The sequence below is a fragment of the Heptranchias perlo genome, chromosome 2 (genome assembly GCF_035084215.1).
Source record: "Heptranchias perlo isolate sHepPer1 chromosome 2, sHepPer1.hap1, whole genome shotgun sequence".
NCBI classification, from domain to species: Eukaryota; Metazoa; Chordata; class Chondrichthyes; order Hexanchiformes; family Hexanchidae; genus Heptranchias; species Heptranchias perlo.
In genome coordinates this window covers 98,661,031-98,687,291 of record NC_090326.1, presented here as the reverse complement: position 1 = coordinate 98,687,291, position 26,261 = coordinate 98,661,031, and the positions used below count along the sequence as shown (strand labels likewise).

General features: G+C 41.7%; 1 protein-coding gene across 2 annotated transcripts in view; it reads right to left on the bottom strand.

Moving 5' to 3' along the window:
• The window catches only part of LOC137341572 (uncharacterized), an 84,882-nt gene that overhangs the window by 24,629 nt on the left and 33,992 nt on the right, over nt 1–26,261 (bottom strand). The window contains exons 8-17 of one of the 2 annotated variants that reach the window (XM_068004786.1): nt 25,646–25,712; nt 24,253–24,324; nt 18,879–18,923; nt 16,124–16,261; nt 15,411–15,500; nt 12,845–12,981; nt 11,310–11,417; nt 4,878–4,944; nt 2,314–2,460; nt 326–412 (exon numbers count right to left, since the gene is read on the bottom strand). In XM_068004786.1, coding sequence (XP_067860887.1) covers nt 326–412; nt 2,314–2,460; nt 4,878–4,944; nt 11,310–11,417; nt 12,845–12,981; nt 15,411–15,500; nt 16,124–16,261; nt 18,879–18,923; nt 24,253–24,324; nt 25,646–25,712 — 958 coding nt within the window. The remainder of the gene's footprint in view (nt 1–325; nt 413–2,313; nt 2,461–4,877; nt 4,945–11,309; nt 11,418–12,844; nt 12,982–15,410; nt 15,501–16,123; nt 16,262–18,878; nt 18,924–24,252; nt 24,325–25,645; nt 25,713–26,261) is intronic. The other variant, XM_068004795.1, reaches the window with a different exon arrangement.

Sequence of the window (26,261 nt, the reverse complement as noted above, 5' to 3'; positions counted from 1 at the left end):
CTCAGTTCTATTGGAATTAGTGCGAAATCTAGATGATACATAGCAAATATTAAGACTGATAAAACAAAAATGTAATTCTCCAATTAACTGCTAGGAAAAACAGCTCCCCCTCTGGTTTTATCTCCATGTGGTAAATCATGGTTGTACAAAGCTGTGTGCCACCACTCCATGGTCTGTGTGCTAGAACACCATACATGTACACCACCAGGCCAGCTTTATTTTTAATTGGATTTTGATTAAATCCTAGACAAGATAACTATACAGACTTTTAAAGGAATCTATTTGGTAATAACAATAGTTAGAACACTTAAAAAATGAGTTCTACCTTTAGAGCTTTCTCTTTTCCTAGTCTGGTCACGTTTACTTGTTGAGGACTCGTGTCGAGGATATTTGGGATCTGACCGAGAACCAGCTGAAATAGAATTCATTGTTGCAAAAAGTTCTTAGCATCTTGTATATTAAAATATTAGAAATAAGTAGATTGCACTTACTGGTAATACATCCAGTCTTGGGTGAGGGATCATTTCCTCCGGTTAAAACACTGGGAAGAACAAAGTCATCATCTTTGGCCCCCCATCACAAACCCATCTTCTACCCGCCATAAGTTTCAGGTCAACCTAAACTCTGCTGCTCATTTCCTATCCCACATCAAATACTACTCACACATTATCCATGAATTCCCTAACCTATATTGGCTCAGAGTCCTTCAAGGCCTCAAATTTAAATTCTCATCCTTATTTTTAAGCCCTCAATGACCTCACCGCTTTACCTCTCCAGCTCCCTCCCGTCCTTTAAAACCCTCCTAAAAACTACCTCTAACAAATTGCTTTTTGTCATCCTTCTTTATTTGGCTTGGTTTTCCTATATGCCTCTTAAGTGCCTCAAAGAGTATTCCACTTTAAAGACACTATATAAATGCAGAGTGTTGTGATTGATATGGCAGATAGGGGATATAAAGATGGGATGCTAGACATGGGAACATTCAGAGGAATATCAATCTCCAGCAAGAAGCCATCAGCTGAAATGCTTTGGCAGTGGTATACCAAACTTCACGATCTATACCTGCCCACTTTGCAAAACAATTCCTCAGCAACATCCCAAGGCAAAGAAGTTTAAGAAGAGAATTCCAGCATGCAGGACATGATGGCTGAAGGTTCTGCTGCTAATGGTGGAGTAGAGGGAGCCCAGAGCGTTTATGATGTGATGTAGAGCTGAAGAAGATTACTAAGTTAAGTTGGAGAGAGGGCAAGGAGGATGTGAAAGCAAAGTCAACTATTTCAATATTGTTATATTGGGGGACAGAAACCAGCGCAGGTTTGTGAAGGCATAAGTGATGACTGTGCAAACTTTGTGCAGGATCTAATACAGCCAGATAATTCTACGGGCTTTGTGTAATGTGCAACTAGAGAGGCTGTCGACTGAAGAAACCAAGACTCGAGGTGGCATAAACATGGATGAAAGTTTCAGCAATATTAAAGTTAGATTGGGATGCAGTAGGCAAAGTAGAGGTGGAGAATGACTGTTGAGTACGGCATCCTGCCAGATGGTCCGAGGCTTCCTGCTAACGGCATTAAATTGGGCAAGTCTCTCTTCTGTAATCAAAGTTGCCCACAGGAAAGTTCTGCTACTTGTCTCTCTCCTTTAATTTTCTCTCTCCCTTGAAGATTCCATGCCTCTTTTTTAAGCAGATATTTTTTGTTAATATAAGAAGCAGGCTCAAAATGCACAGATTAATGAAATGCAGAGCAATAGGTTGCCCTGATGCAGCAGAAAGTAGCCCTATTTCATTGTGGTGGTGCTCCCTGACCTCAGGTTACTCCTATGTAGATCTGGATAGCTGTTTTTTAAAAAAACTTTTTTAAACGCATAAGTCCCCAAAGAAAAGGTAGTTACCATCGTTGCTTATCTTTGGAGTTACTACCTCCTGTAAGGAAACATTCAGTTCAAAATAATGCACGTTGTTAAGCATTTCATATGCTTTTTATTCCATGTGCATAGCTGTATGTGGTCAAACACAAGATTATGCCACACGAGTGGAGTATAAATCAAAACATTTAACATTCATAATTATATAAGTATATTTATCCCTGTCCAGCCATTAGGGCAAGCAGACAAGCCTCAGCCTGTATTGGTTTGCAGCAGTTTCTAACAAATGTGAAAACACACTTAGGTGGACTCCTCAGATTTCCACCGCTCCAGCTAAGATAGGGAACTCACTGCACTATAAACTGCAGAAGCAAACTCCCCTCTGTAGCAGTGAATTGAATTTTGATTTTGAGAGGGGGAATATTAAAATGCTGTAGACAAACATACCTCTCGAGGCACTTGCTCTGCTAGAAGGTTTGGAGCTTGTGCTAGCACAAGTCCTTTTTGTTCTAGTATCTGGAGAGCGAGAGGTTTCCATGTTAGTGCTCTGATCTTGGTCAACACTGCTGTATTCCATATCTGGCAGCTGACTTCCTAAAATTAACAAAGAGCACATTTTTTAAACAATTAAAACCTAATGGCCTCGATATTAACCCTCCCCCATGATGGGCGAGAGGTGGTCGGGGGTTAAACCCTAAAAAACGGGGAACGCATTCACAACCCGCCACATATGCGCCAGTTGCCATTTTTACGGTGGTGGGTTTCGAGGCGCGCGTGTCCAGTCTTGGAGAGGCGGGACACTTCATTATCATATTTAAATCAGGATTGCACAGTGCAAATGGGAGCCTGATTTAAATTTAACTGTTGCTAGCCAGGTTTCCCAAGGCTCGGGAAACCCGGCAGCGAAATGGAGGAGGGAGCTGCCGGCTCCAGAAGGCAAGTGCTTACTTCTTGTGGGCCAAGAGCAGCACGAGTGCTTCCCCCCAGGCCCCTGAACAAAGCCTTTGGCCTCCCTTCTGCCGATCACAGCCTCTCTCTCTCTCTCGAACCTGTCACGATTGGCGACAGCCCCCCACACATCGCCCGCTCTGAATCCTGTCCCGCGATCGTCCAGGACAATCCCCAAAGCTGTGGCCTCCTGTTACTGGTTGTCCCGCCCGGCAGCCAGCCAGCCTGTCAACTTGGCCAGCTGCCAGACAACAGATGGAAGAAAAAAACTGTAACGAGGTTCTGCTGTTAAATCCGGCAGGACCTCCGTATCCCCAGCCTTGCCGGGTTTCCCCATAAATTATCGGAGCCAGTGTGTCAAAACAAAAATATATACCAAATAAAATCTGACAGCTCCAAATAGCATCATTTAGGAGACCAAATGAGGACAGCTCTGGTCTGCTAAATTCTCCAATATATTTGTGAATGGGAGACTTTGACTTGAGAATCATACCAGTTTAGCAGCACATCTTAAACTGCTTGCTGACGAGCTCTCCCATACAATAATACAAAAAGCTTACTAATTTTAATGTTTCTTGAAAGCATTGATGGTTTGGGCTAAGTTCCCAAGATAGATTTTAAAAACTGATCTGCATTTCTCAGTGAAATTCTTGAGAAATGCCATTCACAAAAACATTTTAAGTGATTATGGTAATTTTAAATTGTTAATACATTTAATCTCTCTCATTATCGCAATCCCTAGATCAATAAAGGATTTACCCAGGAATGTAGACCACAAGAACACCCAGCAAACCCGGTGACTTCCACTTCCACCACTCAACTATACAGATCTTCTTTATATAGAAGCCATCGGAAGGGTTAGAGATCTATCTAAGTAATAAACTAAAATGGTCCAGTCAAGTTACAAGTGTGCAGCTGTGTCTAAGATATAACCACTGGGGCTGATAATGCAGTCTGCAGCACCAGAGCCGTTTTATTTGGTGTAGAAGCTTGGGGGCTTTATCGTGCCCAATACGCTGAGAGCGCTGTAATGAACGCCTACATTGCTAGGAGTCTGCACAACATGTAAATTGCAGGTCTTCCCCATAATGCAGCTAGAGTGCCTGAGTAGTGCTCCACTTCTATAGATGTCCGTTGTTGCATAGAGGGCTGCAAGATGATTTTTTTTTAAACTTCCTGGGTGGTTTTGATTTCCCAATAGGATCACAAGCTTATCTGTCGCTGCACAGTTTGGGCTCAAAATGTCGGTGCTGCTCTGGCACCACCCTCCTCCGCCAAAAACTTTCAGCTGCATTCAATCCACCAGCAGCCCTTTAAATGCTACTGGTGGGAAATCCCAACTCTGCAACATTATAGTGTGAGGTGAGTTCATTTGGGCACAAGCCTACACAGCACTCGAGAAGCACTGGTCCCTTGCCATTGCACATGGGCCACATTAACAGTCTCTGATTTCCAGTGAATCCATTTCATCACTTAATATATAATTTTTATCATCGTTGTTAATAATCTGGCATTGGCAATACTGCCTTCATTCAAAGACTAGTTCTTTGTGAAAGCATGAAGAATGTGTTGCACATGGTCTTTCCTGAGGGGAGATCAATTTGTTATTGATTAAACTCAGCTCTCATGCAGACACAATAATACAGCCTTATGTGTATTTGAACAGCAAAGAGCATCTTGTACTGGGTAGCTCCCATGGCTTCTACACACACCAATGGAATAAGGGCTGGCTAATACCACAGTGCAGATGTAAAAATAATTAATGTTCAAATCAGACAGCTATTATACTGTCTGTACTGCCGCCATTTTCCCCTCCCAGATGATTAGCCACTATGCACTCAGAAGGTAAAGCATTCATTCAGGCATTGGAACTTGCATCAAGCTCAGTTATTCCACTTAAGTTCATAATATGTAGCAAGTGTTAAATCATTTGGTACATATACCACTGAGATGAGTCATGAGAATTAAAATAACTTTATGATAACAGAACATACAGACACCTTCAAATTGTTTCGTAAGCTTCTTACTGTCTAAACTAAAAGTAGTGAATGTTGGTGATTTACCATCTTCAGATTTTCTCGTAGCAGCTATCCTCTCACTAAGTGCAGGTCCATCAAAATCTCGGACTACCTGGAATTTAAACAAATTTCACTTTGAAGAGAAAACAATGTTAGCCAAGTCTGTTCTATTAAAATATCAATTTTTTTTGTATTTAAAGAATGATATTCAAATAGTTTTTCTTCTGTCTTTCTGTAAAGTTTAGTATTTCTGTAGAGAACAGTATTTCTAACAATAATTCAATGTACAGAAAAATCCTGTCAATGAGATGTTCTCTAATTCAATATACCTTCAAGAATTAAAGCACAAATTATCTTCACATCCTTCACCATAGGAGTTCAGCTTTGTTTGTCTGGTTCTGGGGACCCATATGTTCAGCCCATAGATAAAACATCATGACCTTTTGGATTGGCAGTGCCACACATCAGTAAAGTACCAGGACCTGCGCCATTGCACTAGTTTGTTTTCAAGCAAAACTAAATTGAAACCAAGTGCCAAAATCTGTAAGCCATTACTGTGAAGACCTGAGGGAACAGTGGGGTTGAACTGTAATGTGGAGGATGCATATCATTTGAAGGATGAAAACAATTCCATGATGGAGAAGGGGCTCTGTCATGTTTCAAATACTAAAATAACTATTTTTAATATGGTTATTTATGGGATTTTCGTTGCTTTAAATTGGTTACTGAAGCAGCTAATGTAGATGCATATCTCCAATGTAGACACATACACACACATTTATGCTACTGTGACCCAGACTGCACCAACCCTGCTTCATAGCTAATCGAAAAATGTGTTGTTATTTTTTTAATCCTGTGAGACAAGTCATAAACCTTTGCAAAAACAGGCAGTTCATTTGGGTACCTATGCCACCCAAGTGTTATGATTCTCAGGTTGTGCCAGATTTTATACAGCCTAAAACGAAGATCATAATCACAATTCATCTCAATTTTAATATTAAGGAACCTTCGACACACTCTGTGCTTAAGAATGGGGACGTAGGTGCCTTTGAAAACCTTATTTTTGATAGCTTTGATCTAATGTCTATAATACCTATCCATCAATCATCCTTTGATCCTCTGAGATCCAGAAGTTAGCAAGAATTATAACCACAAAAGGAATCTCTGCTCATTAGTAGTTCTTGGTTTCATCAAGGTAAAAGTGACATGAAGGATCCTGGAGATAGTCTCAACCTCAAGAATATGTTTGCATTACAGATGCTGGTTCAAGGTAATTGGGAGGGGTTAGTCATGTCTTTTTTTTCCGTAAACCAACAAAGGGCAAGTTAAATGCTGTAATCTAGTGGAATCTGATGTGTTGGTTTTTTCTACTGTTTAATTGTAATATACCTGATTCATAGCTTATAGCCAAAAACCACACAATGATTATTCTTCCATTATTTGAAGACTGGGAAACAAGAGGGCTTGTGTTATTTTCAAATTACAGTAACAAGGATGTTCGTTCAACCCTGGGCAATACTACATTGGTGGGTATTGTGCATGGAAAGTCACACTTCAGTTCATAAGGAGCAAAGAATCGCTTACAGGAATGGTCTTTGGCCCCGAGCAGGAGAAATATATCTGGTGCAGCTCAAAAAACATAACAGACTCTACAAGGTGGGTTATCTGTCTTTTTCATTCAGCATCATCAATGTACCACAGGAGCCAAAATGTCTGCTAAAGATATTATTGTGTGTAACAGCCAAATCTGGACAGCGATGCTTGGTAAACACTAGGATTACTTCACATGGCAGGTTTGTAAATATTATGAATTATAACTTGATTAAGACATATTAAGGAAGCAGTTCCAGAACTTTTAAGCTGGCCCATGAACTTCTTTCCTTAACATGGTGGTATTGCAAGATGCATCCCACCATTCATTTAGCTACATGTTGCTTGATCACTATTTTTGCTTGAAATTTTGAGCCATAGGAAGCAAACAACTGCTGGGAGATCAGAAGATGGTTTTACAGAAAGACATGGTAGCTGAGAAGAACACAAGGCTCCACATAGTGAAGTGACACTTCACTTCAGACTGGTGTAGCAGCAGATAAAATAAAGGGAAAATAATTCATCAGCCTAAGTGAAACAACTTTCAACAGAAACTGAAGGTATATCCTAAGGATCACCTGGTCAGAATCACGGAAATTTCAGCTCAGGAGGCGGCACTCACCCCAGTGAGATGGCACCTAGATGAAGCACCAGACTAGACAAGAGCACATACGTCTCATAACCAAGGGGAACAAACACTAGGGATTCACATACATGTTTATTCATTAGAAGTCTGTTTGCACTGAAGTTAGCGTGCAGAGAATGTCTTTACCAAAGGTTGTCAAAATGTTTCACCAAGTGTTATGTATGGGAGATTTGAATTGCGTGGAAAATGTAAAGGTATTGCAGCAGATGGCATGGTTGCAGAGGACGTGGAGAAAATGTAGACAAGGCTGTTGATCAATAACCACATTTACAAGCTAAGAGAAGGTGCTCTGTACAAGAGCTTTCTAAATGGCTCTTACAGCCAGCATTGAGTTCTGTTCTGCAACCTCTTCAGACCCCCGCAAATGCTCTTCTTGGTTCCATCTTGCTGGTGGCCCCCTTGATGTGCCTGGAGGCTTTCCTCCTGCAAGGCTTCCATAATAATGCCTCCTTGTATGCAGCACACAACAATCCTTGAAACCTTGGTGAGGCTATATTTCAGGATGCGCCAGATCCATTCAGGCACCTAAAGCACTGCTTCAACGTGCCAATGGTATACGCAATGACGACTCTGGCAGATGCCAGCACATCATTATAACTATTCTTGACTGGCATCCTGGGATACCACACAGCTGTTATCAGCCATAGCTCCAGAGGATAGCCGGGAGCTACCCCAAGGCTCGCCTTTGTGGATCAAATAGCGGTAGGACAGTGGACTGCTTCAAAATGAAGTCATCTAGACAGTTGGGAAATGAGCACTGACTTGCAAATTAGATGATAAGCAAACTGAATACAAAGAGTGGAACCACCTCCTGTTTATGTAAGTAGTAGCATTGCGCAAGAGAGCACATAGTGTCATAAGGTGTACAATCTATAACCCCGGAACTTCGGGAATCCTGGCAATCTATAAAATTTCAAATTTCTCTCATGCTGGTGGGAAAGGAGGCAAAAATACTTGCTGAAGCAAACAAAGCATGGTCACTTGCTTTACATGGCTATGGACAGCTGACTGACTTATGTTGCTCATGCCCCCAATGGCAACCTGCAATGATCGAGATATAAAAGTTAAGTACCTTTAATACTGTACCTGTGAATGAGTTTGCTGCATATCTATTTGGAGCATGTGACACAACACTGTCCATTGTAAATCACAGTCACTGTACCTCTGACAAGTGTAAGTATGTACATGTGTGTGTATAAATTTTGGTGTAGAGGTAACAGCAGGTGCCTCTTATGCAGCCTAACCTGCCTGCTATACCTCCATTGGTCCTTATCTTTTTCCATTAAATGGCACAGTTTAATAGAGGAAACCAACTCTATCACCACTGCAGCTTTTAGGGCAAAGAAGGCAGCGTCACAATAATTGTCACAAAAGGTTCCTGAAAATCTAAGTGACAATAAAGGGAAAAAACAAGAAAAATAGTGCAGAGATGGCCTGGAAATTGTTCACTGAATCTTCTTACTGGCCTTTTTAAATGAACATCTGTATACAGCGCAATCCCAAGCAACCTTGGGGTGAGTATATCTCAGTTGATGCATGAATGAACATCAAGAAAGTGCTCAAGTGTTTGCAAATGTCTTCAGCCAAAAGTGCCACGTGGACCTGGCCTCCTCCTGAGGTCCCCAATCAGCAGACAATTCGGTTCACTATTATGTAACAAAAAGAAGCAGATGAGAGCACCAGGCACAGCAAAGTCTATGGGCCGTGACAACATCCCGGCTGTAGTGCTGAAAACCTGCACACCAGAACTAGCTGCCCCCACTCCACTACCCAAGCTATTCATAAGAACATAAGAAATAGGAGCAGGAGTAGGCCACATTGCCCCTCGAGCCTGCTCCACCATTCAATCAGATCACGGCTGATCTTCGACCTCAACTTCACTTTCCTGCCCGATCCCCATATCCCTTGATTCCCCTGGAGTCCAGAAATCTGTCGATCTCAGCCTTGAATATATTCAATGACTCAGCATCCACAGCCCTTTGGGGTAGAGAATTCCAAAGATTCACAACCCTCTGAGTGAAGAAGTTCCTCCTCATCTCAGTCTTAAATGGCCGACCCCTTATCCTGCAACTATGCCCCCTAGTTCCAGACTCTCCAGCCGTGGGAAACCACCTCTCAGCATCAACCCTCTCAAGCCCCCTCATAATCTTATATATTTCAATGAGATTCCAATGCAGCATCTACCCAACAATGTGGAAAATTGCTCATAATACACAAAAAGCCAATTACCAGCTTCCTTCCACTCATCAGCAAAGTGATGGAAGGACTTGTTAATCGTGCCATCAAATACCATCTATTCAACAATAACCTGCTCACTAAAGCTCAGTTTGGGTTCTGTCAGAACCAACCTGTTTCAGACCTTGTCACAGCCTCGATCCAGACATGGACGCGTGAACTGAATGCCAATTAAGAGTAATGACCCCAGACATCAAAGCAACATTCAACCAAGTTTGACACCAAGAAACCCTACAGAACTCAGGTGAAAAAGGAGTCAATTGGAAAACCTTCCAGTAGCTGGAGTCATATTTGAAACAATGAAGATGGTTGTGGTTGCTGGAGGCCAATCATTGCAGCCCTAGGATATTGTTGCAGGAATGATTCAGAGGAGCATCCTCAACCCAACCATTTTCACTTGCTTCATCAATGACCATCCTTCCATCAAAGGCACCAACATTTTGATGAAGCTAAATGCCAACTGCTATTGACTAGCTTGTTAAAAAAATGCAATTGCTGTATTTGTAAACTTTGTCAAAGGTAGAGAACAATACCAGTGAAGATCAATGGCAACTTCACTTATGCCCAAATTGTTCCTGCACCAAGTCTCATTCATCATCACCACTGTGCTTGCTGACCTACATTAGCTCCTGGTCTCCTAAGGTCTCCAATTTAAAATTCCCATCCCTGTGTTTAAATCCCTTCATGGCCTTACCAATCCCAATCTTTATAATCTCCTCTAGCTCTACAACCGACCCTTCCTAGAACTCTGCGTTCCTCCGACTCTAGCCTCTTATGGAGTCCTCTTCATTCGCTTCACCACTGACGACCGTGCCTTCAGCTATCTAGGCCCTATGTTCTGGAATCCCCTCTCTAAACCTCTCCAAATTTCCACCTCTCCCTCCTCGTTCAGGACCCACTTTAAAACTCATTCTTTGATCATGTTTTTGGTCACCTCCTCCTAATATCCACTCCTTTGGGTCAGTAACCATTTTTGTCTGATCATGCCTCTATTAAGCACCATGGGATGCTTTGTTCCGTTAAAAGCACTTTATAAATGCCAGTTGTTGTTGTTGATGTTCTACTCCAAGATTTTGATTTCCCTATTATAATGCACTAATAGAAGCACTTAGTGTAGATTACAAAATAGACTGTCCTGTAACTTAACCATATCAATATTTTAGTACTTTGCCTGTGTAATAGGGGATTGGGAGTCTTGAGCGAAAATATTAAATAGGCAAACTGAGTTTAATTAGCATCCTTTGATAGTGCATTCGCCCTTTAAGCATAATTTACCTGCCAAGACAAAATACAGGACATTTTGAGTTGCTAGTTAAAACTTTAAATGTTTATGCTGCTAAGACAGCGTGCTCATATTCATTTTACTCTTGCATTTTGTTTACTGCACAGGCAAAACAAATTAGAAAGTTACACAGGTGAAGAACTATGGTATTGTATTTCAACAACAACAACTGGGATTTATATAGTGTTTTTAATGTGGTAAAACGTCCCAAGCCGCTTCACGAGAGCATTATCAAACATAATTTGACACTGAGCCACATAAGGAGATATTAGGACAGGTGACCAAAATCTTGGTCAAAGAGGTAGGTTTTAAGGAGGGTCTTAAATGAGGAGAGGTAGAGGCAAAGAGGTTTAGGGAGGAAATTCCAGAGCTTAGGGCCTAGACAGCTGAAGGCACGGCCGCCAATGGTGGGGTGAAGGAAGTTGGGGATGTACAGGAGGCTGGAATTAAGGAACACAGAGTTTTGGGAGGGTTGTAGGACTGAAGAAGATTAGAGATAGGGAGGGGCGAGGCCATGGATGAATTTGAACACAAGGATGAGAATTTTAAATTCGAGGCGTTGCTGGAATGGCAGCCAATGTAGGTCAGCGAGCATAGGGTCAAATAGGATTCCGAGGTTGCGAGCAGTATGATTCAGCCTCAGACAGTGGCCGAGGAGGGGGATGGAATCGGTTTCGCCACTATTTGTCATTAATTTCTATTGCCCTTAATGTTGTATATTTACCCTAACCGTTCCTCTTCCATCCAGCTTTTCAATTTCTGTTGCTTTTTTCCTGACGATTAGTTTGTATTTTCCTGCATTTAATTTTAACAATTCTGGATGCCTCCTTTTCTGAAAAATAAACACAACATGCTTTATGCACGAAAAATCACAATGGTCACAAAAATTGGGCATGGTGCACATTTAACCAAATGTTTGACAATGACAAATGTGATGAATCACATAACAAATGAAAAATGCTGATTTTTTTAAGCAAACTAATATTGGGTGAAAAGTTGTTTAGGAGCTTAATTTAAGCTGTAGGACTACAGAATACCATACCGATACGTCGCATCTCAAATTTGAGCCCCTCCCCCAAAAAATAGCAAAATACAGCCTATAGGAGAGCTAATTTAGTGTTCTTCATTCAGAAGTATTTCCTTATTGTTCACCTTTAGAACTGGTAATAGTGACTCCAATAGTATCGTCACTAGGTACCAATACACTGGGCAGGATGGGGAGTGGAGTCGGTGGGGGGTGGGGGATATCACACTCAGGCCAATATGCTTTAATGTTCAATAGACTTAGTTCATTGGAGTAATTTGAGGCAATGAACTAAGTGTATTGAACATTAAAGCATATTGGCCTGAGTGTGATTTCCCCACCCCACCCCACTCCCTATCCTGCCCAAAATCTGTACTTGCTGGGTGCTTTTCACAGCTCAAATGAACATACAAACATTTCTTACGCCTATAGGCATTTTTTTCTTCAAAACTTGAGAAGTACATTGCATCCTCATTGTAACACCCAATTACATGGCTCCTCTTTTGCTGTCTGAAATCATATGCTCATTGAAATTCGCTTCTCTTCCCCCAACCCACCACCTTTATCTTGTTTGAAGCCACTCTTGGTGCTGCAAACATTTAAGTGCAATAATAACTGTTAATATCCTATTCTTTGCTCTATCAGAAAATGTGATGATGGTCATTCACTCATTTCTGTGGCTAAATTTACAGAGGGGAAAGCTCAATTATTATTCAGGCAGTAGATGCAGAATAAAAATGTCTATTGTCAGGAAATTAATCTCAGTACTGTAAAAGCAACACCGAAAAGCTGCAAATTGAAAATAACAAGTGCAAAGTTCACTAGGAACCTGTGCAGTTCAGCAAAATTGAAGGCCATGAAATTAATCCTTAATTATATTATACAGAATGCTTCAGTGTCCTTAGCGTGCTCTATTCTTTTCAATTTTATTGAAAAGTTTTCACATTTCTTGTCAAATATATCAATGATGCCAGTAAACAAGCAACAATCAAGCACCATTTCAGGATGGTAACCATATCCAAAGTATTCTTGCAGATTCCTGTCAGAGTGCCCCAACTTTTGCTGGAAGTCCGTGTCAGTGATGTTGCACACCAACATCTCAAGGGGAAATATGATATTTGCAATTTATTTGTTCAATACATGCTAAAATGATATTTCTAAGCAAGCTCTACATTAAAAATGACAAATGTGTGAAGTAAATAAATTTGAGTGCATTTACCACTTTGTATACTTACTACATAACTCATCTTGTGTTTAAGTCCAAAGATATGTGCCAGAATACACTGAAGTGGCAATTCACAATTGCACAGCTCACAGTAATATAATGGTTCGGTTTTTCCCTTATAATGGTATTCAGTCACAAAATCCAGCCCTGCAAATAGAAAATAGAAATATATGAACATTATTACTCTGTCAGTCCATAACAATCAAAAGCTAAGAGCTTGGGACAGATTTGGGCATACAGCACAAGAATGCCAATAATTTGGGAATCTTGCTCACAGGCAATAAAAGGCATTTGTAGAAACTTGAAAAACACCTGAATCAATAAAAGATATCCATGGTACTCTGTACTTCATACAAGTTGAAGAATATTTTACAGTTGCTGCACACTTCCCATTTTGAACTGACATGGTAGTGGCCAAATTGCCTGATGTGAACACAAGATTAGTGAGCTTGGTCCCATTGTAAGATTCATTACCCCAGTTTTTCCAAGACCTGTTGGGGCTGATTTCTACATCCATTAAGCCTGTGTGTGCCAACTTGAGGGGATTAATGGACCGGAAAACGACTCTCTTTGCACATGCATTTAAGCTCCCACCTGAAACAGGTGGGGCAAGTTTCATTATATTATTCAAATGATATAGGAGTGACATCCTCGCAACCCCCACATCTTTTTCCAGGTTTTGCATTGGGTCCGTATCACTTTGAAATCACACCCATATGTAGTTGGCATCCAGAGTTACTGGGTGCTGAGCTGTATACAGGACTATGTTTAAATGGCCTAGTAAAAAGACTCTGAATATTTTTAAGGCTATTTTTATCTGTTTTTCTCCCCCTGCAGGAACTGTGTGTCATTTGGTGCAATTTTTTTGTTTTTGATACCATTACTGGCATAAATGGGTTTCTCATATGTTTAGAGAAGAAGGACCAGCAGAATGATGCCAGGCAGGTCAGGCTACAGTGCCTCTGTGCTTACTCACCGGTACCCACATTTGCAGACAGAGGCAAACATATCTCATTTTGGTAGATGGATGCAGAAGCTCCAAGTCTCAGGGTAATATTCGACAGCAGGCTTGATGGCATAAGTATGGCAGCCTAACTGCTATTGTGAATGGTTTTTCAGAAGCACTTGAATCATAGCAGGTCGTGCTTTATGTGGTACTGCATAACTTCTTCCATGCAGTACCAGGATAACCAGCCAGCAAAGCTTGATTGGCTGCACCCACCAGAATACCACCAACCATATTTGCAGACATTGTCACAACTATCTGGCAATGATTGTGGGACCCGTCTTACAGGACCTGGGTCAGCAGAGAGCCAGATGTAGAGCTGATCTAAGCAGCACTCACTTGTGGCATCATGCCTGCCACCAACTCCTCCCAGCCAAGCTGCAAAGTACTGCGTACAGTTCTGGTCACCACACTACAGGGAAGATGTGATTGCACTAGAGAGGGTAAAGAGGAGATTTACGAGCATGTTGCCAGGGCTGGAGAATTTTAGCTATGAGAAAAGATTGTATAGGCTGGGGTTGTTTTCTTTGGAACAAAGGAGGCTGAGGAGGGATTTAATTGAGGTATATAAAATTATGACGGGACTAGATAGAGGGGATAGGGAGAACCTATTTCCCTTAGCAGATGGGTCAGTGACCAGCGGGCATAGATTTAAAGTAATTGGTAGAAGGGTTAGAGGGGAGCTGAGGAGAAATTTTTTCACCCAGAGGGTGGTGGGGGTCTGGAACTCACTGCCTGAAAGGGTGGTAGAGGCAGAAACCCTCAACTCATTTAAAAAGTACTTGGATGTGCACTTGAAGTGCCGTAACCTACAGAGCTATGGACCAAGTGCTGGAAAGTGGGATTAAGCTGGATAGCTCTTTTCTGGCCAGCATGGACACGATGGGCCAAATGGCCTCTTTCTGTGCCGTAACTTTCTATGACTCTATGTAGACTCATGGGATGGTGCCATGGAGTGTAATAAAGGGGAATCCTCCTTGCAACCAGATCATGTAGCACCACCGCCAATTCAGCATTGATTAAGCAGGGGTTGGGTACTGCGACGCTTCATCACTTGCCTCCTTCTTGGGTTTCCTTTCCCTTCATTTTTGCCTGTCGTTTCAGCCTTGGGAAAGGCTGCTATTGGGTTGAGATGCTTTTTGAGCCTTGCTAAAGGCTTACAGAACTTTTGTCACCCTATTGTGACACTGCCTATTCTTTTAAATTTCACTTGCACACAATTTTCCACGCTCAAAAACTAGTGTGTTTCCTATATCTGCCCAAATTTGCATCTGGGTCTTTGAATAATTATGTAAATAGAAATTTACATAATACGTGAAATTGGAGTACTATTAGTAAATTACCATTCTGACAAGATTAGTGCCAGTTCTTAGCCATTTAGAACAGACTTACTTACACCAGCAGAGGAAAATCAATCCTGTGATGTCTCGATGCAGTTCTACAGGGAACACTACTATTGTGGCCTTTTGGAATAAATTTTATTTTAAAAAAAACATACACCAGCAACTCATCGGAAAATGTATTGAAAAGTTAAAAAAATCTCATACTGAAAATATGGAAAAACACACACCTATTATAGTCTCCTCAAAATCAGATTTTTTGATGTGATCTTCCAGAACTTTTGATCCTATAGAACTTAACAGGTCATTAACTGCTACAGCTGTGAAGAAGAATCCAAAATTAGATACAACAGAATGAGTACTAATAATTGAGATCAGCTAACTACATGCAGACCAGGTATCAAACTTGGGACCTTCCTAGTCAGGAATCATATTTACCTACTGAATCAATTGTGCTAGATTTTTATGTAATGCAGCAAGGATGTTACAACATGATTCAACAACAATTATTACAATCATGAAATGCTCATAATTCTTGCCATTTTACAGGAAATATTTCATTGATAGTGTGAAGTGTAGATGTGACAGGTTCACATAGTTGCTGTTCAGACTCAAGACTGAAAAATAGCACCATACGGCATGTGAAAATTACATCATAATTTCATACACAAGTAATGAAAATGAACCATCCATAAAATAAAAACTCACATCCATCCTGATTTATCTCTCAACTACTTGATGACTAATGTGCGCTGGGATAAATCAAAAGTCAGTATATAAACGTAGGCACAAATCAGATAGCAGAGACTTCGGATGCTATCTTAGTTGTAGCCAATAACAAAGTACTGCCCACCTCACAGCCTCCAACTTCTTCCACTCCCTCCAAGCCTTGTCTTTTGCTCCCTCCCTCTCATGGTCCCATCTTAAGTTTCTCTTTCCTCACCTCCACGTGTTGCAGTGACTCCCTGACGTGCCAGTACCGGTCGGGGTTGCGGCTTCGGATCCACTGGGACAGTGATAGGAAGACCATCTGGGTAGAGGTACATCCCAGTCCAGGTCTCATCTTCCTGTATGTTCTGGGCTTTAAGGTAAAATATACAAATTGAATAAATCAGTAAAAGAATGTGTGTGAGGCATTGAAGATGAGAATGAAACACACAAACAACAGGAGAAAGAAGGAAGGAGAAGCTTACAGAATTATGGAGAGAAAAAAAGTGGGAAACACAGATAAACAACTACCAAGAGAAAGTAAGTAAGATGGAACACCGGAGAGAAATGAGAAAGATGGTGGAAAACAAAAAGAAAAACAGGGGAAGAAAGCATTCTTACGTAAGAGACACGCAGAAACAGTTACAAGAAAAAATTTCTTTATTTGTATGTCAGTGATGCCGAGGGAGAGCAACTGGTAGAAAGAAAATTGCATAGTATCAAGGAAGCAATATTGTATAACACTGCAATATAGCCCTGCTCAAGATTGTACCAGGGTAAACCTATACACAATGCTGCAATGTAATGCACATTTGAACTAATTTGCACATGGTCACCAGAAGCAGCAGTTTTGACAATGGCCTTTCACCTAGATTAACATTCTGCCCCAGACCATACATGCCAAACTAGAAAAGTAGCAAAAACCACCAACATCTTCAAAAAAAAAAGCAGATAGTCCTCAAAAACAGCCCTGAAATGCAAAAACAAGTAGTCACGTGGGCTTTGACCTTGACCAGTAGGTATACACAATATTGTATTGAAAGCCTGAAGGGGAAATCCAAATGCTGAAATCACAAAATTGGTTTATTTCCAGGAAGGGGGGGGGTTTTGACCATCTTCCCATGGAAAAATCAGAATGTTTACATTAAAATGATATGAGTTAATTTTAAGCATTTTTAATGTTAAAAAAAGTGCCATTTGGATTTTCAACAGACTGTCTAAAAGCTACCTTAATAGTCACTCTTCCACAGCCAAGCCCCATCACCTCATAAAGGGACTTTACCTCTTCCACACCTATTTCAGAGACGCTGCACCCTATCCAACTTTCCACCCTTTCACAAAGACAGTCTCAGTTCACGCATTCTTCTCCCTCTCCCCACTCTGAATTCAACATAGTCCCCTTCCCTGCCTTCAACCCATTTTTTTTCTTATTATTCGTTCATGGGATGTGGGCGTCGCTGGCAAGGCTAGCATTTATTGCCCATCCCTAATTGCCCTTGAGAAGGTGGTGATGAGCCGCCTTCTTGAACCGCTGCAGTCCGTGTGGCGAAGGTTCTCTCACAGTGCTGTTAGGAAGGGAGTTCCAGGATTTTGACCCAGCGACGATGAAGAAATGGCGATATATTTCCAAGTCGGGACGGTGTGTGACTTGGAGGGGAACGTGCAGGTGGTGTTGTTCCAATGTGCCTGCTGCCCTTGCCCTTCTAGGTGGTAGAGGTCGTGGATTTGGGAGGTGCTGTCAAAGAAGCCTTGGCGAGTTGCAGCGCATCCTGTAGACGGTACACACTGCAGCCACGGTGCGCCAGTGGTGAAGGGAGTGAATTGTTTAGGGTGGTGGATGGGGTACCAATCAAGTGGGCTTTGTCCTGGAGCTGGTACTCTTCTTCCATTCCCCCTGTACAAGCTGGTACTTGTCTCTTCCACCCCCCACCCCCACCCATCCAAGTCTTCATACTAAGTCTTTGCCCCCCAGTTGATATTAGCACTGTCCTTCCTCCTCCACCAGAGAGCACTGCTCCTAACTTCTCCGCTCTTCCTCTCCAAAGCATTACTCATAGCTTCTGCCTCCTTCCTTCTCCCCCCTCATTACCAACCATTTTCCTCCTCCCTGTATTGCCATCCATTTACTTCACCCTTCTTTCCCAACCATTTTCCCTTCTCTCTCCCATTCATTACTATCCATTTAGCACTTTCACTGCCATCCATAATCCTCGCATTACTATTCATTATATCTATCCCCTCCTGTCTATTTTTCCCCTCCCCATGCTGATCATTAACACCCTCACCCCATCAACTATTTCCCCTTCCCATGCATTCTGCCTCCCTCCCTTTGCTAATCATTTTCGCTTTTCTTTCCCCTTATCATGCATTGTCCCCTCCCCTCCCTCACCATGCATTCTGCCACTTCCCCATCCCTCCCTTTGCCATTTTTTCTGCACCCCCACCGTCTATAAACCATAACTCCCCCATTCCCTACCATCTTCCTCCTCACCCATTTTTACTTGATGACTTACACACTGGACTGGCCCAGCTCCTCCCTTCAGTATGTTCCCAGCGCTAGGATTGCCAACTGTGCGTACCGTACGCAGGAACTCAGTTTGATGAATTCTTGTTACACAGCTGGCAATTCTGGCCATTAGTGGGGTGGGGGGGAAGCAGACATGCAGAGTGCGACTTTTGGTGTGCAAAACACTTGACTCAGGATAAATGAATGAGTGGGCCAGAAGGGGGCCCAGTTGCGCTGATTTGAGTCCGAAAACCCTGAACGGGCCCCCAAACCACCAACAGTTGTTTGTTTCAGATTTCCATTTTTCCCCCTATAATTTTGTTAAGTCAACAGCCTTAATGGGTACATGTAAAAATGGTATTTAAATAGAGCTCCAAAAACTAATATGGAAAAAGATCAGTAGCAAATATTTGGATCAAAACAAAATCCTTCATAATATCGATAACTGTATCTGAGGCAGGCTTGATAGTGTTGGTAACAGTACCTGGGGCAGGCATGGACTGTTCCTTGGGCTTAACCTTCTCCGCAGCTGAAATACATAATGGCAGGGCAATTGTGAAAATGCTTAAATGCCAGTTTTGAACCAAAATGCTGAAAATAAGCACTGATAATGCAATTTACTTCCATTTTAGTTACTTCACACATGACAGTCAGCTTTTCCACTCTATCCAGTGACCCCGCTGGAAAATAAGTAGGTGTCTGGTGAAGAGAGGATTAAACTTGGCTGTCATGCCCCCACAATGAATTAGCATGCCAAGATTCACTGTCTAGGCTCACACAAAGAATGGCTACTTGAATGAAGAATATTAGGATGTCTGCCAGTTGAGCTATGCCACAACAGAGGCAAAGCCTCCAGGAAAGAGCAGAAAATTGCCAAAACAAATTATATGAATGCTGATAATGGTGTGGCAGTCATCCAAAAATGTAAGTCAGAATGTAAACACAAGTGTTAGTCATACCTGGAGAACCATAAAATATTGAAATTATAGATCACTGATATTACTAGAGAACTGGAAAGTGCATTAACCGTATATCCCCTCATTCAAATTCTAGAAGTTTGGGTACTGTTTTCAGGGATATTTAAAGAGCTGCAGCTGTTTGAATACCAGTCGGTTTGGAACTTTCAAGAGATATATAGAGCCAACTAGCACTGCTGCTGCAGTGGTATGAAATGAAAGACTGCTTATATAAAAATTATTTACAATAGAATAGCGTGACAGTTAGATTGCAACTTTTATTGTTTTCTTTTGAGAAGCTCGATTGAAGGATTTCTACGTATTAGTCAATCTCCCATTGCACTGGGCATGCTAAGTTGGAGAATATAGTTTATTACCTTTCTCTGATGTCTGTTTCTCTCTCTGCTCTACAGCTTCTGTTTGTCTCTCCTGCTACTCTCTCCCTAACTTTTTTTTCTTCTGTGTTTCTCTCCAGTTTCTCGTTTTCTTCTTTTCTTTCAGGTTGGAACTCAGGATGGTATGCACGATGGGGAAAGGAACAACGATCAGCAGCAAGCTTTATTTGGGGTGGGGGTTGGAGGGAAAATGTGGCCCTTAGTGCCACCCCCAATCACTAGTGCTTCCCCCTACTCCCTTGCTCCCATCATACTTTCTGAAGTTTATAAAATACGAAAGCTACGACAGACATGTAATCAGTAAATACATGTTTTTCTCTTGCACGCACACGATATTTAAAAAACCTCAATATAAATTCTACCTGAAAAGAGCTTTTGAATTTTGTCCTCCAGCTTTTCTTCAAATAATTCTACCTTCCCCCATCGTCTAACTTTGAACTAATTTCTCTCTTCCCTCCCAAATCTACTCTTGCTCTATCTTTCTCCTCGCCCCCAACCTCTATCCCTCCTCTACATTCTCCCCTTTCCCTCACTCTATAACCTTCCAACTGATGTGATTCAAGGGCAGTTTTGTGCTCTACATAATGAGCTTTGGCTGCTCTGAGGGGTCTTGATTATATATTAAAGCATGCTTAAAGTTCCAGTCAGTGGAACATATGTTTAATGTATATCAGGTGATGTCGGTACTAGCTGGCACATCAGCATCCGACGAACAAGTTAAAGAAAGCAGCCAGGTGCTGTTAATAATCACAAATAAGGTAACTCTGATTTAGCAAAGATTAGGTACTAATGTCTCTTGCTACAGCTTGATAATTTTCTTATAAAAAGCTTACACTGTAAATAGAAAAACAGGATGTCATCCTATAAGAAAGGGGACAAGGTCATCATGGATGAGAATGAAGAGCAATGAAGAGAATCTGCAATACAGAAAAAGACTTGTCCAAGAAATCTGATAGAATCATAGAATCTTAGAGCACAGAAGGAGGCAATCTGGCCTGTGCCGGCTCTTTGAAAGAGCTGTCCAATTGAGTACCACACACCAGCTTTTTCCCTATAAGCCTGCAAATTAGTCCTCCAAGTACATGTCCAACTGCCTTTTGAAAGTTCCTATGGAATCTGCTTCCACCACCCTTTCAGGTAGTGCATTCCAGATTTTAACAACCTTCTGTGTGAAAAGTTTTTTAATCATTTCTCCTCTAGCTCTTTTGCCAATTATTTTAAATCTATGACCTCTGATTACCGACCCACTTAACAGAGGAAACAGTTTCTCCCTATTTGCTCTATCAAAACCCCTCATTATTTTGAATATCTCTATTAGGTCTCTCCTTAACCTTCTCTGCTCTAAGGGGACCACCACGAGCTTCTCCAATCTCTCCATATAACTGAAATCCCTCATTTCTGGTGTCACCCTGGTAAACCACCTCTGAACCCTCTCCAAGGCCTTGACATCCTTCCTAAAGTGTGGTGCCCAGTATTGTACACAATACTCCAGCTGAGGCCTAACCAGAAGTAACAGAGAGTAGATAAGGGCAATGTAATTGATGGGGTGTATACAGGCTTCCAAAAGGCGTTTGATAAAGTGCCGCACGGTAGGCTTATCATCAAGACTGCGGCCCATGGAATAAAGGGGATAGTAGCAACATGGATACAGAATTGGCTAAGTGTCAGGAAACAGAGAGCAATGGTGAACGGTTGTTTATCGGACTGAAAGGAGGTGTACAGTGGTGTTCCCCAGGGGTCAGTGCTGAGACCACTGCTTTTCTTGATATATATTAATGACTTGGACTTAGGTGTACAGGGCACAATTTCAAAATTTGCAGATGACAAAACTTGGAAGGGTAGTAAACAGTGAGGAGGATAGTGATAGACTTCAAGAGGATATAGATAAGCTGGTGGCATAGGCAGACACGTGGCAGATGAAATTTAACGCAGAAAAATGTGAGGTGATACATTTCAGTAGGAAGAACGAGAAGAGGCAATATGAACTAGAGGGCACAACTCTAAAAAGGGTACAGAAACAGAGAGATCTGGGAGTATATGTGCACAAACCGTTGAAGATGGCAGGGCAAGTTGAGAAAGCGGTTAAAAAAGCACATTGGATCGTGGGCTTTATAAATAGAGGCATAGAGTATAAAAGTATGGAAGTCATGATGAACCTTTATAAAACACTGGTTTGGCCACAACTGGAATATTATGTCTAATGCTGGGCACCGCACTTTAGGAAGGATGAGAAGGCCTTGGAGAGGGTGCAGAAAAGATTTACTAGAATGATTCCAGGGATGAGGGACTTTAGTTACGTGGATAGACTGGAGAAGCTGGGGTTGTTCTCCTTGGAATAGAGACGGTTGTGAGGAGATTTGATAGAGGTATTCAAAATCATGAAAGGTCTAGACAGAGTAGATAGAGATAAACTGTTCTCATTGGCAGAAGGGTCAAGAACCAGAGGACATAGATTTAAGGTGATTGGCAAAAGAACCAAGGGCGACATGAGGAAACATTTTTTTTACACAGTGAGTGGTTAGGATCTGGAATGCACTGCCCAAGGGGGTGGTGGAGGCAGATTCAATCATGGCCTTCAAAAGGGAACTGGATAAGTACTTGAAAGGAAAAAAATTGCAGGGCTACGGGGAAAGGGCAGGGGAGTAGGACTAGCTGGATTGCTCTTGCACAGAGCCGGCGCGGACTCGATGGGCCGAATGGCCTCCTTCCGTGCTGTAACCTTTCTATGATTTGTAACGGTTTCGCATGACTTCCTTGATTTTGTATTCAATGCTCCTATTTACAAAGCCAAGTATCCCATGCACTTTCTAACCACCTTATCAATTTGCCCTGCGACCTTCATAGATTTGTGAATATGTATCCCAAGGTCCCCCTGCTCTTGTATACCCCTCAAAATAATACCATTTAGATTATTCTGCCCCTCCATGCTGTTCCTCCCAAAGTGCATCACTTCACACTTATCCGCATTAAATTGCATCTGCCATGTGTCTGCCCATTTCACCATCCTATTTATGTCCTCCTGAAGTCTACTACTATCCTCCTCATTATGTATTACATTGCCAAGTTTTGTATCATCCACAAACTTCGAAATTGTACTCCCTATACCCAAGTCCAGGTCATTTCTACATAAGAGAAGCAATGATCCTAATACCAATCCATGGGGGACCCCACTGGATACTTCTCTCCAGTCAGAAAAGATGTTTCACCACTACTCCCTGCCTCCTATCCCTTAGCTAATTACGTACACAAGTTACCTTTAATCCCATGTGCTTTTATTTTCTGTGCAGTGGAGGTGGGATGCACAGAAGGCCAAAGTCAGAGGACTGAAAGGGACTTACAGCTGGCAACGGTTGCAGAGGTAGGGTAGGGCAAGCCAAGTATGTGAATGTTAAGATCAATCCATTTGGGGCACAGGGAGTCAGTATAGCTAATGAAGTGAGGAGTGATGGGCAAGTGGAGACTAGTGCGAGACAGAATGTGGACAGGAGTTTATAGAGGACACAGACTGGGAAGTTGACAAGAAAAACATTGGAGGGTTTCAGTAGTAGTGAGGATAAGGCAGGGTTATGGAGGAAAAAGTTGTAGAGGTGAAGTAAGCGGACTTGGTGAGGGATAGGATACTTATTTGGAAGTTCAGCTCTGGGTCAGACTCTAGTACACACCCTGGTTCAGCAGAGCGAGTAACGAGGGAGAGGGATGGAGCTAGTGGCAGGGTGTGCAGTTTTTACTGGGTCTGAAGACAATTCATTCCATCTTTCCCATGTTCAACTGGAAAAAATTCTGGCTCATCCACAACTTATCCAACAGGCTGTCTGACAGCACAAAGGTGATTGTGGAGTTAAGGAAACTGAAGAAGCGTTAGAGCTGGGTATGGACAGCAAACATGGTAGTTGATCCCCATTTTATGGATGGTGTCACTGAGGAGCAGCACGTAGATAAGGGGACCAAGGATGGATCTTTGGGAATTGCAAAGTTGACAATGTAGGGGCTAAACAGGCAGTGGAGACACGATCAACCACGTGAAACTCTGCAGAAAGGCCATGGAGAACAAGGAGATATAACGCACCATGGTTGCAGTCACAGAGGACATCTGTGATTCTAACCATGGCAGTTTCTGTGTTTTGAGCATGGTGGAAACCAGGCTAAAGGAATCTGAACAGGGAGTCGTGGAAGAGGTGAGCACAAAGCTAGGAGGCAATAAGTTCAAGGCCCTTAGACAGGATAGGAAGGTTAGAAATAGGAGGATGTTGGAGAGGATAGACAAATCCAAGGATAGTCATATACAGAACTTATTTTACTTCACATACCTGCACATGGATGAAACTTACTCCAAGTACAGTAGCCTGTATTCATAAACGCAGTAGCGAGATATTGTGGCACAAAGTTATGTAATGGATAGATTTCCAACATAATAAGTGTCAAATGGGTTTGAAGTCATGAGCTCCAAAATTTATAATGGGGGAGGGGAGAGGAAAAAAATGATATAATAAATGTAATAAAAGTTCACCTTTGATGGGGTCAATAACTGTACTTGGGGTAGCTTCAGTCTTCTGCAGTTTACGTTCTGGCTCCGCAGCAGCTGAAAAACAGAACCAGAGGACTTCAGTGAAAGTGCTTTTGACTAGGAAAGTACTTTGGCTGGATAGAACAGAGCTTCCTCTTCGCTATTTTCAAATGGATAGGATTTGTTAGAGTGGATTTTTCTTCTATGATCTCATCCTAAGTCTGAAATATCCATAAACTGTGTGATCTTCTCCAGCTTCAAACAGCATAGCATCATTCAAAGATGCCCCCATAAGTCTAGCTTCAGATGAATATTGCTATCAGAATACTTACAGGAGTAGGAATATAGTCCAAAGTATCACTGCACAAAGATGACATTATCTGCACATAACCAGACTTCAAATTGCTTATGCAGGTACAAGTTCAACTGCACCAAGATAAAAGGCAGGGCTCTGGCACCACCACCTTCCCTTTCTCCCAGAATTAAAAACACTTTCCTCTTCAAATAGACGAGCAACAGCTTGAAACACCTAGTGTGCAATTCAACTCAAACCCACAATCCCTCTAGGGCTAACTACTCATCTACCCCATGCACAATCCACAAGGATCAGGTCTGGTAGAACATTCTACCAGTGTCAGGAACTTCAAATGAACACACTTCACCAGGTTGCTTTACCTGCTCCAAATGCATTTACTGGAACCACTTAACAAACTGAACCGCAAATCTCCCACTCTCTTGAAAGGCAAGCAACCATGCATGAGCCTCAAACTTTCCAGGCTCTACTGTGATGGTATCCATAGTGAAACTCAGAACTTTCACACTGCGGGAGGGGACAGAAGTAAAGGAGATAAAATTGGAGTAAAGAAAAAAAGCTAAGTGAATATAACACAGATACAGTACCTTTCCAATGGTTGAAAGCATACTGTGGGAGCTCCAAAATGCACCTTGATGCTAAAACTCAACCAATAATGTCAATGGACTGAATAAGTAGCCCATTTTCATGAACATGAGCACAAAACAATTTTTCAAAGCCAATTTTGAATTTTAAACCATACCATTATTTCATTATCTGTGTATATATCAATTGTGTACACAAAACAAAATGTTTAAAGTTAAGAGTATAAAAAGAAGAGAGGAAATTTGGGCAACTTTATTTTTAAGTGAGAGGGTGACAGAATTGTAGAACAGAAAATCAAAGCAGGTCTTAAAAGAAAAAGGGCCTGGACAAATTTTCATTTGGAAAGGGGATAAATGGCAATCAGTTGTAGAATCAAAGTAAGGAACCTATTTGGGTATTGGAATGGGATATAAAAATTAAACTCAATGCAGCATACTAAAGGAAAGTACGTATAATTTCAATGGCCTAATCTAAAAGCATTCTGTGCTAGTAACTTACATTGCTCTGCGACTCTTTTTACAGCAGTTTTTTCATTGGTCTTGGTACCTATCTTTTCTAGGACAACCTGAAATTTAAAATATAATCAATAGCTTAATATTTCAGAAAACATTTTTGCTTATAATAGACAAATCTATTGCAAAAGTATTTAGAATGTTTAAAGTTTAAGGCTTTTACTGTGTCAAGCATCATAGAAACATAGAAAATAGGAGCAGGAGTAGGCCATTCGGCCCTTCGAGCCTGCTCCACCATTCAATATGATCATGGCTGATCCTCTATCTCAATACCATATTCCTGCTCTCTCCCCATACCTCTGGTTGTCTTTTGTGTCTAGAAATCTATCTAGCTCCTTCTTAAATATATTCAGTGATTTGGCCTCCACAGCCTTCTGTGGTAGAGAATTCCACATGTTCACCACCCTCTGAGTGAAGAAATTTCTCCTCATCTCAGTCCGAAATGTCCTAACCCTGTATCCTGAGACTGTGACCCCTTGTTCTGGACCCCCCCCAGCCAGGGGAAACATCCTCCCTGCATCCAGTCTGTCTAGCCCGGTCAGAATTTTATACGTTTCAATGAGATTCCCTCTCATTCTTCTAAACTCAAGTGAACACAGGCC